Consider the following 15,846-nt stretch of genomic DNA (forward strand, 5'->3'; position numbering starts at 1 on the left):
CTTTGTAGGAAACAAAAAAAATGTTTTTTTTTTTTTTTTTTGCTGTTTATTTAAATTTGAAACGTTTCAATCTTTTGCAGTGTGTCGCTAATGAATCTAACTGGCAGTCCAAACAAAGAGGCGGACATTGTGTGTCAGCGAGGCCGTTCTTTTCTGAGTCAGTGGGAAAGCTCAGTGACCGCGCACGTTTGGGCACGCAACAATTTATTTGTGCCTCGGCCCTCACACAACACTGCCTCGCAGAAAATGAGTTTGCTTTATTGTGGTTTATGATTCACAGAGGAAGCTGGGCTTCATTTATTGTGACCAAAAAAAAAACAAAAAAACATTGTCATTAATCTTCTGGTAAACAATGCCAAGTGTGTAAAGTTCTTTTTGTTCATTTGAGAGTGAGGATGGTGAATAACCATTGCTAAATAATGTCAAAGAGCCTCAATTGTGCAAAATTATAGGCCTCTTCTTTCTTTCAGGACACATGAATGTTTTCTGTTTAGTGGGCAGAACTAAATATCACAAATCACTCTCAAAGCCACTGAATACACAAACTACTAACACACCTCCATCGTTTGTTGTGTTCAGGAAATATGTTTGGAGCAAGGTGTTTCACTTATGAAATGGAAACCCGCTGTTTTTACTCCAGAAACAACAAACTTTTCCACGTTTATTTTAAAATTTACAAGATAAAAAAAATAAAATAATAATCTAAAAACAATACTACATTTTTGGGGAAAAAATCTTTTTTACCTTGGCAATTTTTTATAAGAATAGACCAGTAGTAAATAAATTGATATAATATTATGCATTATTAGACCTGCGATGAAATGTTTCTAAATGTATTATTATTGCAATACTAATACTATTAATACTAAAGAACATTATTGACAATCAAAATAAAATACTAGTGTGTATGGAGCTAAATATATGGGACTTGTGCCAGTACTTGTTAAAGAAATGTTAAGCGATTGATTGAAATACTTGTGTGTGTGTGTGTGTCCCTACATGTGTCCTGTGATTGAGTGGCGACCAGTCCAGGGTGTAGGTTGCCTTTGACCCGAAGTCAAGTTGGGATCGGCTCCAGGGCACCTGCGACGCTGAGCGAGATCAACGGTATAGAAAATGGATGGATGGATGATTGAAATACTTTATAAATTCTAGTCACTATTGGTATTATTATTACATTGATAATAATCACATGCCTGTACAGTTTTTCCTGATATTCAAGTGTTTCATTACCATTTGACAACTACGACCAAATATTTATTTTACCTCTAAATGGCTACAGCCAAACAACCTCAAAGTGTTCTGTTGTGCAATTGTGCTGCCAGATTGGCAATAATCACAAATGAGACAGAAGATAATGAAACAAACATGTGATCCATTTTAAATACGCAATTTATATGCATCCATTGAGTTAAAAACATTGAGTTTGTTATTCTGAGTGACAAATGAAGGCAGTATTGTCAAGCAGCATAAAACGTCTCACTCCGCACTTTGATTGTATTTGTTGCTGCGATACAATTTGCTGCGTTGCCTAACAATCACTTGAATTAGACAAAACGTGTTGCAAAATCATCATTCAAACTGCACACAAAAAAAACTCAAATATCAAATGATTGCATCTAATGTGGCAAATGTCCTTCCGCGTTCATCCTGTGAGGCATTCCTCGCAAAACGATCCATTTCCAAGGCACAAGAACGAGGTGGCTGCAGTGTTTTGCACTTATTTTTAATGCTTGATTGCCTCATTGCATTAGAACAACAAACAATACTTCATGTCTTTGATTTGGATTTTTGGGTGAATTTTAGAAGTTCCCCTGGTAGCGGTTGCATGACTAAGCAAAACGTTACCGAGGATTGCCACCAAAGACGTTTGTGAAATATCACTGCGGTGGCCATTGTGGAATTAAAGCAGTGCTCCACAGTGAAATACTTATTAAACTCCAAATGATTTGCTTGACTTTGTGGATTCCACTTGAAAATCATTTGGGTAAAGTAGGTGGATTTTGTTACATTTGAGCAATCAGTTACATATATAGTGTAGTGTGTTATATTATATCAAATATAAATATGCGGGGGGCCACCTGAAACTATAGAACTCATAGTGATGACAATTATCGGTTGTCACTGGAAGCAAAAGAAATGGGTAGAGTGCTGAAAAAGACGAATAAAAATGTTAAACCTTTGGATCAGGGAAAAAAAAAAAAATAGAATTTATGGGATTCATGCTCCCAAGAAGCAAAATAATCATTTTAATAACAGTTGAAATTTCTGAGCAGGAGAGCGATGACAATGAAGTGGGCAAACCCTACGTAGTCGTTAGCTTTCGTGAAGCTAACGACTAACATTTAACATTTTACAGGGTGACTGGGATAATATCACATCAGTCATTTGTGTTTGCACTCGGGTGGCGGAAAACAATCCCGTCCTCGTCTGAACATGACTAGTTTGTATGCATGCATGATTATAGTTTTATTATGAACACACAGCTGGAACAATAAACACAAATGCCAATGCTATAGCTACCATGATCGGTAATACACTGTAGCTACAAAAATAGAATTTGCACTTCAACACTGTAATAGCACAGTTGGTTTTTGAATGCAGACCTTTCAAGCAATACGGTCATGTCACTTGAGTTAGCGGAGTTATCTGCGAACATAGACTACTCGCTAAAAGTTACGGCTTTCGGGCGAACTTCCAGGATTAATCTCAAATGCACTAGACGCAGTACAGGTTAAATGAATGTGACCTTCTCAAAACCTTTAAATGCACATCCAACGGTTTGATGTTTCAGTACTCTTTGCACAACTCGCCGTTCTCCAACGAGGAGCTAAACTGTACAATTCACAACAGGTGTTTGATCAAAACATTTCCTGGTTCAATTCGAATTTGTATTAAACAGTCCTCTTCATCATGCAGTACCTGAAAGCAGAATAACGTTTTGTGTTGTATGGTTGATGATCAAATGCTGACATTGCTAACAGGACAAAGAGGAAAGAGTGAAATTAAGAATGCTGCAATCTAATGACAAATGAACTGAAACAAAAGTGTTGAATATTTCAGTAATGCCCGATCATTCTTCACATCTGTCTATCTGCTTCGGGTCCGCTCAAGGTTTTGTTCTCTGTTGCCAATGTTCACTCTTCACGTTTCTTCGACAGATGACCCTGAACTGGCAACATCTTTCTCCAATCTTACTCGGACCAAAGAGAGGCTACATTCACTCGGCTCGGGTCTCGGACCGAGGGGCGGTTCAGTGTGGTCTACTGCACGCGGTCTGCAGAGATGTGGACACGCAACAGCGGAAATCCAGCCGGGGGTTGCGGTCAGGCCACTAAGCCCAGCCTGGAGATCTTGGCAGAGAGGAAGGAGTGGACGATAAAGACGATTGGCTTGGGACACGAGTGCAGGTCCAGTTGCTGCAGGAGAACAATGGATACAGTGACATTCTGGACGCAACATGAAACACGAAGGAAGGAAAATAAACAGCCGCATCCTGAGTAAGTGTAAAAGATGACATGATTAAAAGGTCAACATTTGCCATTGCAACACGGATTAGACCTTCCTATTAAGATGTGTAAGAACAAAAGCCTTTTTTCTTCCTCGCCTAACAATGGGGCATTTCACTGGCGCTGTGACTCAGTTCCTTTCCTGAGGCCTGTAAGGAAGCGTCAACCTATAAATTCCCTCTTAAACCGCCGTTTGCTTGCTCCTATAAAACTTTGATGACGACTGCTTTTCTCCAGTAAACCATGTCGCATTCATTATAGTCCGTCTACACAATTGCACAAGTCTGCTAATAATTTAAGATTCAAATACTTATACGACACTCGCCAGTCTAATCTACCAATGAATGAATCAATGAATTATATTCCTATAATAGGCACTAATCGCTTGTTGTATGTCGTAGCTATGGATTAAACGGTTTACAATTTACCAATAAACTGCAATTCGATTTCTAATGGACATTAGTACCGTGGTAACACGGTGACCTTGTGGTTAGCACATCTGCCTTAGTTCTGAGGTTGTGGGTTTGAATCTCGGCTCCGCCCTTCCTGTGTGGCGTTTATGTGCTCCCCACGTGCTTGCGTGGGTTTTCTCCGGGTAGTCCTGCTTTCCAGCCACATTCCAAAAACAACCAATAATCCATCCATTTTTCTCTACCGCTCATCCTCACTAGGGTCGCGGGCTGCTGGAGCCTATCCCAGCTATCTTCGGGCGGGAGGCGGGGGTACACCCTGAACCGGTCGCCAGCCAATCGCCGGGCACATAGACACAAACAACCATTCGCGATCGCATTCACACCTACGGGCAATTTAGAGTCTTCAATCAAACCTACCGCGCATGGTTTGGGGATGTGGGAGGGAACCGGAGTGCCCGGAGAAAACCCACGCGGGCACGGGGAGAACATGCAAACTCCACACAGGCGGGGCCGGGATTTGAATCTGCGAGGCAGATGTGCTAACCAGTCGGTCACCGTGCCGGCACAACCGATAATAACAAGCTTAATTATATCGTGTTTATAACGAGTATATCCATTTGTCTTTCAAAACGTGCACTTCTGCTTTACATCACACTTCCTCCATTCACATTTTAGAGAAGACTCGCAAAGCCGTCAAGATGAGCGAAACGCTCTTACTTTGTAACAATCAAATAACTTCAGGTCATGACTCATGAGCGTAATGTTTTGAGCAGAAAATTACGTTTTTGCTGAACATAGTCCAATTGATTAATGCGGGTCAAAACTGTGTTGTTTATTATGCATTATTATTATTTGCGCTTTCGGTTCAGCCTAAAATTATTCTTTTGGTGAAAGTGAAATATGACAGAAGAGCACCATTTTGACTATTTTGAGGGAAAACAATCTTGTGCGCCGTTCTAAAGGATCCTGGTAACTTGTATCTTAACCTACATTAATACAAAAAAAGACAAAGTAAAAAAAAAAAAAATTAAAAATTACAATTAAGTCTATATTTTATGAATTTTGGACATTTTGACAATTACTTAATAACCATTAAAACAACCTCTTGCACTCTTTTTGCCAGGTGTGTAATTTTCAGGAAAAAATTTTTTTGTTCCACCCAATTTTTGCCATGGTATGAATGATTTTTGGGCTTTAAGTGTATGCCTTTAGTTGGACACAGACATCCCAAACAATTCTGCTTAAAAATTAAAAAACACCGAACACACAGCAATGGTTGTTAAAGGATAGATCTATGTTTATAGTGCTAAAACTGTCTAATAACAATTGTTCAGTTTGTTTTTATGGAACACACTGTTGTAAAACAGTTTTTTAGCGTTCCATTAAAAATATGACTAAGCGACGGTTTATACACCCATGATTTATTATTCATTTTCGACAACTTGCAGGAGCCCTACACTTTTCTACATTGACAAATAATTGGGCCCTATTTTAATTCCTCAGGTAATCATTTTTCCATTTTCATCCAGGTGATGACCGTATACTGTAACACCGACAGCTCAGTATGACTAAATTAGTGATACCACTTTGCATGCTGATGATCAATAACAATACTCGAAACGCGGCTAACACGGAGACATTCAGTCTAATTTTCAGATGACTATTTTGGTTTGGTTCAGTCCGAATGTCTCCGCGGGAAAGGTAAACAGTCAAGTGCGGAGACAAATTTAGAAAGCAGATTGTGCCTGTACCAAATAACAACAGTAAAGTCAACATGATGATGAAAAGGCCCAGCAGATTTGTCTTTCCAAAATTGAGCTAATGAGCCATCAGCCAAATCCACAAGTGCCCTGGGATTTTTTTTAGGAAGCCGTGTTGACAACAAAATATCTCCTTGTAGACAACAGGGACTTTTCATTTATACTGAGCTGCAAATTGTGATGGAGAGAGTTTTAGACTAAAGGAACACCTCCATTTACATTAGCTAAATCCCGCAAGCCAAGAGGGTCGTAATTAATGAAGTCGCTTTTAGCATTTCACTGCCATCTTCCTAAAAAACCGTTAGTCAGTCTTGGAATTGAAACCCACATTAATATTCATAGTGTGATCAAATGAAATAAAAGTGACATTTTCCAAAGTGTAAATGCCAACATTTCATAGGGAAGTGGCAGTTGTGCTGTTGATTTTGTAAGTTTGACTGTAATCGGTGCTGACAGCTTGGAAGAAGGAGCGACCTCCGCTTGTTACGCAGCGGCTCCAACTGATTAAAAGTCTTACGACGGGGGACAGACGTGGCTGCAGCTGATTTTATTTCAGGAGTTTGTCTCTGATGACGGGCTGCAATTTTCCATTGTAGTGCCGGTTAACTGTTAGCCCAATAAAATACAGGTTAGCGCCGAGGGACCTGTAGTTTTAGTTTCTTTTTGACCTCTTTGCACTGTCAGAAAACCAACTCCATTGATTCCAATCAGATGAAACTTTACAAGACAAAGAAAATATCCAAATAATATACAAGTCAAGCCTGCACATCATCACTTGTATCCCAAATTACAGGGCTATTGTCACATCGAAACTTATTTCATCGTTGAAGGAAAAGCAAAACACTCACAAGCTCCCCTTCTTTTCCTCCAAAGTCCAGGAGTAGCATCCGAACTCCATCGTCCGACGACATCCTCAGTTTTTCGTAAGGGTAGGACAGGAGCACTCGTTTTTTGGCCGGACTTTGCCGTGGCCCCTCGTCCCGGTTCTCACCGTCTCGGACTTTGGCTTCAGCCAACACGGAGAAGCCCTGCTCGTAGTGGATCACCAGCCGGCACTCCTGACCCAGGTAAAGACAACCTGAGAGATTTGTTTGATTAGGATTGTTTGCCTTCCATGTAAAATACAGTTGATAGAATATAAGCATACATCAGTTCATAAATGTGTATATTGTGGTGAGTTGAGGAGCTCAGCCTATCTTGGGAGTCTACTTTTTGAAAATGACATATGGTGTTATTCTTCCATCGCACCGTATCTAGATTAAAGTGCGGACATTATAAGCAAGAGCTAATGTAAACATTTATGATCTTAGATAGCTCCAGCCCTTTGGTTGAGATAGATTTTATTTAATTTTTTCCAATGTAGCTTTGAGATAAAACTAATCCCTGAGGGACTGAAGAACGCCTTTTACCGTGTGGACAAGAAAAAATAAAATAACTCTTCACTACAGCAACCTTGGCCATCTTGTTTTGAAAATGCTTCAAAAATCAACAAAAGGAATGAATCTTTTCAGGCTGAAGAAATCTGGTTAGGAAACCTTGGGGCCTGTGCCACATCCCAGTGGGCAACTTAAAAACATTCAGCACATTACACATTGGAAACCTCAAAGATTTTAGATGAGAGTCCCTGTGCAATTAATAGTTTCCTTTAAGATATGTAGGTCACTGAAAAAACAACAACAACAACACTCGTAATGCTTGGTATGGATCATATTTACCCCACAATAATTTCTATAAAATAGAAGGACCAAAATGAGGTGGGGAGTAAAAGTAACACGTTGAATACAAATGCACAGGAAATGAAATCATGAAAAATGGCTGGCTTTGTTTTGTTTCACTTTTAGTGCAGTGGTGTTTTGTTTTTTTTTCCCCCCAACATTTGTCCCCACACGTGGACAACAAATAAAGTTCCACTATAAAACAAGGCATAAACACAAAATTATGCAAAATAGCGGTGGCATATTTTGTTCTTGTCAAAGTTGCTCCCACACTCTCTTTGAATTGCCACCTTGATGCCCGCTGAAACGCGGTCTCGTCGGGCACGCTGAGACTCGGAGCTCAAATTTCGAGCAGCTTCAGATGCATGTCCCGAAAATGTGCCGCAAATTACAAACTCTACGACTTCAGAGGCGCTTGACATTTGAGGTTACACTGCACTCATTTGACCGCAACCACATTGTGTCGCAAATCCATCCATCTGTCGGTTTTCTGTGACACTTGTCCTCATTTGGTATTCACCTATTGGAGTATTTTTGAGCCCAACATGTTTATGGAATGTGGGGAGATAGGCCAGAGTACGCAAGCATGGGGAAAACGTGCCAACTCCACAGAGAGATTCGAACCCTGGACCTCAGAACTGTGAGGCAGATGTGCTATCCACTAGGGCGCCATGCTGCACAGCCTTTAACGCTCCCGTATTTTGGCTATTTAGACCTCCACAGAGTGACTCTCTAACATGGACTTATAAAAGAACACCTTGTGTCCAGAAGAGGCCCCTCTTTGACCCACTTTCGTATCCGTTTTGACCATATTTGGCTAAGACCCTTTTCCCCTTTCCTCTGATTGGTTGCCTCCGTGTCGAAGACCCACACGTGAGAGCGCACGTATTTGTTCTGTTGACAGCGCTGGCTCGGAAGCGGAGATCTTCGCGAGCGACGTCGATAAGTTTGAGAAATTTGAACGACCTGATTTCAGGAACTCGGGAATGCGTAGACGACTTTTCATTCATATTTCACCTTTACTGAGGCACCAAAGAGACAATATTACTGTACATCCCGAACACTAGAAAAAGTTGCTTTGCAAAAGATGTCCCCATTAAAACAAAGAGATTCTTGCACATATAGAAATTGAACCTTTAGGCTGTAGAATAAAGATTGGTTAAGAAATCTTGAGCCGGAAGCCAAATTGATAGGTCGTGTCGTCCAACTGCTTCGCGGAGGCAACCACAGCGAGAAGCCACTTAAGAGCAGCGTAATCTATCATGCAGGCTCATCTCCATACTGGACGCTCCATTCTTATTTGCTATGTCACATTAACAGTGACTGATTTTTATTATTATTATTATTATTTTTTGCTGGCTATAAGCACCGTTCGGCATTATTAATCTGTTCTGCAGCACTACTTTCTCCCTGACGCATTTTCACTTGCTTCTTAATTTACGCATCGCAAGGTTGTACTTTTATGTCACGTCTGCTTCGTTGCCACCCAGTGCGATCAGGCTATACATTTAAGTCTCATTATTTGAAAGTCTTAATGTTGGTCTGGGCACACATAAAGGCCCCATCCTTTTTTTTGTTGTTGTTGTTGTTGCTTGTTTTGTTTTAAACCGTAAAAGCTCATCTCTTGTGATATCATTTCCTGTAGTGAGTTGCATGTTTGGGCGAAGAAGGGACAGAGAGCCAGAGGCAAGTTATTATCTCGCCATTATTTACTGATAACATCAAAAGGACGTGTTTACACTGTGTGTGTGCACCGGGAGAACACTGTTGCATGGTTGTGTGTGTGCAGTATATTCAAGTATGTGTGCGACTGCTCCCTGTTGCTTGCATAAGCATCTTTTGTTTCACTCGAATGTTTTTGTTGTTGTTGACAGTCAAATCTTACGTAGCACTAAATCCCGTCCTCATCCAGCTTGTCATCTGTTCATCACTCGTTTGCATCACATTATTGTTGAGCACAATTTGGAAATTCTTTCATTTTCCGTTTACTGAGCAGCAGATGGTTGTCTTCCACCGCACATTAATTTACACCAAATAATTTTGTAGAGAAAATGTTCTAATTTCGTTTTATTGTGTTATGTGTTGGCACACACTCTTACACATAGTTTGAATAAAAATATTTTGGGGTATTTTGTTAAAATACCCAAAAGCACTTAGAAATGACATCACAAAAAGAACTTGTTCACAATTACAATCACTACTTAATGTCACAGCCAATCAGAGCCATTTTTTCGGAAGTGGCCATTTGCATTTCATTATGAAAGAAATATCAGAGAGTCCATTCATCAGCAAAAGAACTGCAATTGTTTCTGACTGTTAGTTACGTCAAAAGCACGAGTGGATAATTCATCGGTTGCTTGGATACCGGCTAACAGATTTGCCGCACCAGCTCCGCCCCTCCATCTCAAACCTTTTCATCATTCGTCTATTGTTCAGCCATTTGTTTTGTTTAAAATAAATAAGTAAATAAATAAATTTTTTTAAAAATCTGCTTTGATGTTTTTAAAGCTTCATTAAATACACACGACTTACGGTCAAACTATAGTTGTAGTTTAGTTTCATAATGAGGATGGAGTGGTATAGGCACCGTAATACAGATTCACCAAAGTGGAACTGGATGAAATTGTCTTAATGGATGCATATACGTTGGGTCCTCGGTTTGCGATTGATTTGTGGAAACTAAGATTATCTTCTGGAGTGGGAAAATAAGTGTACAAAATAAATAATGCATGTACAGGGGAGACATTCGGGGAGGTTGGAAAAACTTCTTCCGGTAAGTCATTTTGCATATAATTTGATCAATAACGGTAAAGATATGGCCCACTGAATTTCCTTTTGAAAATCAATTTAATTTGACTGATGTGAGTATTTGACTTATTGGCCGTTATCATTCAAATGGTAATAATTGTTTCCGAGAAACAAAAAATATTCTAAAGTAATATTTTTCCAACTTATGATGCCAAAATATCTTCACCGTTATGTGTCCCAAATTGACTTGGATGATTTGGAACATGTTTTCTGTGGAAGCTTATAACATTTTTGGACATATCTGATTTTTCTCCTATTGCTTAGTATGCTTTTAAATACGACTTTGAGCGTGGCCGTATAAGTACTGTGGGATACTTTTTTTGTGTGTGTCTTTACCAGTATTGATCATTGATAATTAGCGTTTTATGCTGATCGGCTTTAATGTCATAATTCGCCGATCCGATCAATGACGTCATTGATCGGCTCCGCAAAAGACATTTGCTCCACGTCGCGCGTGCACAGTATATTTGAATCCAAAAGCTAGTTTTTTTTTTATTTATTTTTTTAGCCTTGTCGCATGTCTTTTGACGTCGTACTGTAAATATCTGCCGGCCAATGAAGTTATTTAAAAAAAAATCATGTCGGCGATGTGGGACAGACAACACGATCAGACTACAGGACAAATTTGCTCTTTCACGATTGCACTATGTCAGACTACTGCAATAAAATCTTGTATTCCGATACCACCGCATCCCGTTTTTTACGATCACTGGGCTTTATCTTGTCAACTCAAATGCGACCGGATACACTCGTTACCATGGCGACGACAACAAGAGTGGATTATAAACACAAAATGGGGAAAAATGTGTGTCGGTGGTCACCGGTGCTCAGAACAGGACGTCCGTTTAAGACTTGCTTGAGGTATGTTCCCGTCCTTTTGAAATACGATACGGCTCGCAAGCAGGCAACAAAAACATTATGTAGCCTAGCAAGCTAGTGCTAGCACCAACTTTAAAAATAAAGTAATTTAATTACAGTAAGTTAGCACTCATTATGTCTGTCATGTTGGTTTGACCTGACTGATTAGAATACACGATCTGACGAGAGCGGTGATTTCCAAACTTCATAAAGCATAGAGAACATATTTTACAATTGAAAAATCTCTCGGCACACCAACAAACAAAAATGTCACAAAAAGCTCCGGGACCAACATGAATTAATTGTCACTATGCCTCACTGGCATAAATAGAGGAGCAAAGATACATTATTTATTGTAAATATAATTTTTGGAGCAATTAAGTCCACAAGTATATACAGTAAATGAACAGGTCATTTAAATAGACACATTGCTCCATCTTGTGATCGATTATCATGTTTTTAAACTCGCTGATCGGTTATCGGCCCCAAAAAATCCTGATCGTGTAAAGCCTAGTATAATTAGACAAATCTAAAATAAAATAATCATCCTTCGGGGACATGCGATGGAAGTGATGAGATGTGACTTCTGAAGAGACCTGTCAGCTTCACACGTCTGTTTCCCTTTTTAGCATTGTTGGCTCTCGTACAAGTGGAGAAATAAGGTGACATCGGGGTACGATAGTCTCTTGCTAATCTACACAAACGCAGTAATGAAGTCAGAATTCCAGTAAATATTTGAATGAAAAACAGTAAATGTGGCCGTAAATGATGGTATACCCGTGCTGCCTGACCGCGTATTCTTACGCTGCTACACAAACAAGCAAAGTACGTGTTGGTTGTCTTGGTCTTCCTCTACTGTTATTGACTTATTTTTACACTTGAATGAATGTTTGTAATGTGAAAGTGCGACGACTTCAACAGTGAAAGGTTTTTATGACAGAAACTGTGTGACTCTGAAACAGATCATTTCAACCGTGCGTTTGTTCTTGTTCGGGTCGCAGGTGTGCGTTTAGATTAGGATAAGAAGGTCCAGACATATGCTTTTAAAACACAGCGGCAGAAATGTGAAATTTATTGTCAAATGTTTCTGTATAATCTTTAAAAGGCAGTGTATGGACCAATACATCGGTGCACTTTGGTATATTAATCTTGCTCCTCCTCCTCCACTAGGAACTGCAAAACAATGTAAGCTCACGAAGAAGGGAAGTGAAAACCCCAAAGGAGCTTTACAAGATCATTTGGGTAAGATACTGACAATTTTGCAAGGCAAATGCCTTCCTGGTGGTGTGTGCGTGACAGCTGAGAAGCGTGAAAGGCTCTTTTGTTCTGTTTGTGATTGCAGATGAAAAGTGAAACTGTAGTCATCGAACTTTGATGTGTAGGGTGAGGGAGGGCTTCCTGCCAGAAAGCACAGACAGGCAGAGATTTCTTTCTGGTAGCGTCTGCATTCTTTTCTTTTTGTCTGTTGGTGGGCAAAAGGGCAGGAGAAACGGTGATAGTAAAGAGTGAAGCGACATTTGTGATAAAGAGAGGATCCGATAGGAAACATAGTTATACGAAGACGGCAAGCATAACAATATGCGTAAGCCATAAAAGGCTTTCATGGGACCAAATTTAAGTTTGACTCTCATTGTTTGAGCTTGAAAATGACATTAACTGTAGGTTACGCTCTGATGATTTTAGAACCCTGCCGTGCTGCACTTAAGATGTCACAGCAGGTAAATTATGGTAATTTTTTTTTTTTACTTTCGCTCTCAATCAAATCCATTTTGAAAAGCATTGTAAATCAAAAAGCTTTTAGAAAAAAATCTGACCTTTCTCAAAGAAATGAAGTTCCAGCTTACATCAGCTTTCCTATTCACCTGGCGGCTCATTTAATTTCAATTGTATTTTCCAAAATGTCCAGCAGCTTTCACATTTCCGTGATGCTTGTGAAAGCAACATTTGCCAAACCTTGAGACAAGGTCTCTGCCTTTTTGCTAAATTGATCACTAATACAAAAAAATACAATCAAATTGAAGACAAGTATGGCTGAATAACATTAATGAATGTTTAATCCATCTTGAAATTGCCAACATTCGTCACGTTCCGGGACCAACTTTGGGCTAAAATTCAATATTGAACAAACATTCCTTTTCAACACTTTTCTTCTCATTAGTTGGTGCTTCTTCACCTTGTGTGTTGAATCTGAATTTCATGTGGTAAAAACCCTGTATTAAAACTTTTATGAGCATAAATAATATATATTAGCACAAATATATATGTGTAAATGTGTGTGTGTATATATATATATATTATTCAACAACTGAAGAAACATGAATATAACATTAGAAACAATCACTGATGAAAATGATGTTTAACGAATTTTTTTACATATGAGTTTCACGTTTTGAATTGAACAACTGATAAAAGTTTATTTTGCCCTCTCGGTACATTTGTCCACATTGTGTTAAGCACTAACCCTAATTTGCATCTGGCTAACCAATTCATTTCCTGATCACGCTTTTCAACTTTTAATATTTGTTTTTTTTTTCGGGGGGGGGGGGGGGGAGATTTCTTTTCAGTCATGCTCCAAGAATAAACATCATGTCACTGACGTGTCTTGTGAAATCCGTCATAAACATCCAGCACTTTCCACGGCTGTTGCTGTAATGTAACCTCGTGAGTCCGCTACCGATTGTGACTGCCCAGTTCAAGGCATGCATCACCGTATGAGTTTTGAATTTTAAGCCGAAATCCAAAAGGAAAAGTCAGCCTCAATCATTTAGTGCAGGTTGAGTAGTGAGAGCTTTACCAAATTATGTATTTACCATGGTTTGCCTGTTAATGAGCCATATTCATTATTTACATTTTTTGGTAAATAATGCATCTTAGTTTAAAGAAGCAGCTGTTTGTGGTGCAGTTATTTCCCACACATAAAAAAAAAAAAAAAAAAAATGTCATCTCTGGATTTTTGTTTACCTTTGCGCCCCACTGTACTTGTGCGAACTAACAACAATCAACAGAAGCAGTTTAAAAAAAACACACACACAAAAAAAATTAATAAAAAAAAAAAAAGGAAAATCACTTGTCGATTCCAAGACTGCTCCAAATCATGTCCTTCCGTCTAGACAGAATTTAGTCATGGATCTATATAAGATTAAGAGAAGTCACATTTGCCCACAACTAAGTATGACGTACACAATACGGTTGCGGGAATTCCCCTTTAGGCGTTTAAATTTGCCGACTGCAGACGTGATTGAACACTTTGGTGTCGGACAAGTGAGTGCAAACACGACGCAGACACGCTCGTTTGCGACAAATGATGCGTAAATGACAGGAACCGAGAGGACGGGAAGCAGACTTGGCCGCTGGATCCAAGAGGCTCTGAAGTGAAACTTGGCACTGTGTGATGAGTTGGGGCTGCTGAGGGGAGGGGCTGGGGGTTGCTCACCCATGGGAGACGAGCACTTCCCAGGACATTTTGTGCAGGGAGAGAAAAGGGAGGCAGAGCGAGAGAGACGGGGGAGGGGGCTCTGTTGGAATTCCCTTGGCAGTCAGTACACAATTACAAACAGAAAAATGCCCTTCTCGTCTATAAATAGCTTGTAAACATCTTCCATATGGCTCTCTTCTAGCTTCTGTGGATGTTTGTGTTGACATTCTGCTTCATGAGCTTGCGTTCCGACTTTATTTTAGGCTGGCGACGCTTCAGGCTGTGCGTTTGCATACCCTCGCCTTCTCAGTTCTGCTGCAGCTTGCCTGAACACATCAGAGGAAGCGTCACAGGATCTAGCGCAGTGACCTGGGCCGCTTTTTTTTTATTCCATCCTCGTACATCTACAGTCGCCATTTCTCTGTTTACTGAGGATACGTGTTTAACGTGTCATCTATTTAAAACAGCCTTTTCTTTTTAATACAGTAATGCCTCGCTCTATCGCCGTTCACTTATTGCGGATTCACTATTTAAGACACAAGCCGCAGTCAGAGTTTTATTCAATAAATTCAGAAAATCCAGCCTTAGCCCGGCAAATAGCTAATGCACACAGTCATAACAATATCCGCAGTAACAAATGCAAGTAAAGTGCAACGTTTAGCATGATTTTCTACCACTACAGTATGCAATGTATTATGGGTTATATCTGCATGGGCTGTTGTTCACGTCATCAAGCAGAGCGCACCTGCTTTTAATAGGCTTGTGCTTGTGTAGAATGTGTGGCAAATAAAAATACCTCTACATGTCTAAAGTATTACATGTTGGCATTCAATTGCATATACGGTATGTAACTTGTGAACTCCTAATAAAATTTTAAAAAACGGTTGCTACTTTGCAATTTTATTTATTGGAGGAGTTTCCTTGAACGTAACTCCCACAATGAACCTTTGAGAGTTGTACCTTGACTTACACGTGCCCCAAATTACAAGTTGCCGTCGCGTGGATGATATTTTTTTGATTGATTGATTTATGTATTTTTTTTGCTTTTGTGATGCAAGCCAAAACGTAACGTACAAAAGAGTTTCAGATACGCCGCCACTCGAGTAAAGTGGGGGGGGGGGGGGGGGGGGGGGGAAGGAGCGACACAATCGCCGATGCACTGTTAGCCGTTTATTGAAGTACAAAATGAAAACACTCACAAGGAGCAAGGAGCAGATGTTAGCGCGTGGAAAATGACCAACTGGAGCTGAAGTCTGAGTTCCTGATGTCACTCACTTGGCCACGCGGTACAATATTGGTCACGGAACGAATTCAACTTCTAAGTCAAGGTATCGTCGCTGTGTAATCAATCGCATGTACGTCAGCGCG

At 39.9% G+C, this 15,846-nt stretch overlaps 1 protein-coding gene across 4 annotated transcripts in view; it reads right to left on the bottom strand.

Annotated features, from left to right (window-relative positions):
- Window positions 1-1,374: 1,374 nt before the first annotated feature.
- Window positions 1,375-15,846, bottom strand: part of sntb1 (syntrophin, basic 1) — a 29,694-nt gene continuing 15,222 nt past the window's right edge. For 2 of the 4 annotated variants that reach the window (XM_061775667.1, XM_061775668.1), the window contains exon 7: window positions 13,100-14,804. Coding sequence is in view for 2 of the 4 variants with exons in the window: in XM_061775668.1 (XP_061631652.1) it covers window positions 14,785-14,804 (20 nt within the window). In the remaining 2 variants the exon portion in view is untranslated. Of the gene's footprint in view, window positions 3,420-6,530; window positions 6,761-13,099; window positions 14,805-15,846 lie in introns of those variants that run through there. The other 2 variants (XM_061775665.1, XM_061775666.1) reach the window with 2 other exon arrangements.

This window comes from Phyllopteryx taeniolatus, chromosome 6 (genome assembly GCF_024500385.1).
Source record: "Phyllopteryx taeniolatus isolate TA_2022b chromosome 6, UOR_Ptae_1.2, whole genome shotgun sequence".
Classification (NCBI taxonomy): Eukaryota; Metazoa; Chordata; class Actinopteri; order Syngnathiformes; family Syngnathidae; genus Phyllopteryx; species Phyllopteryx taeniolatus.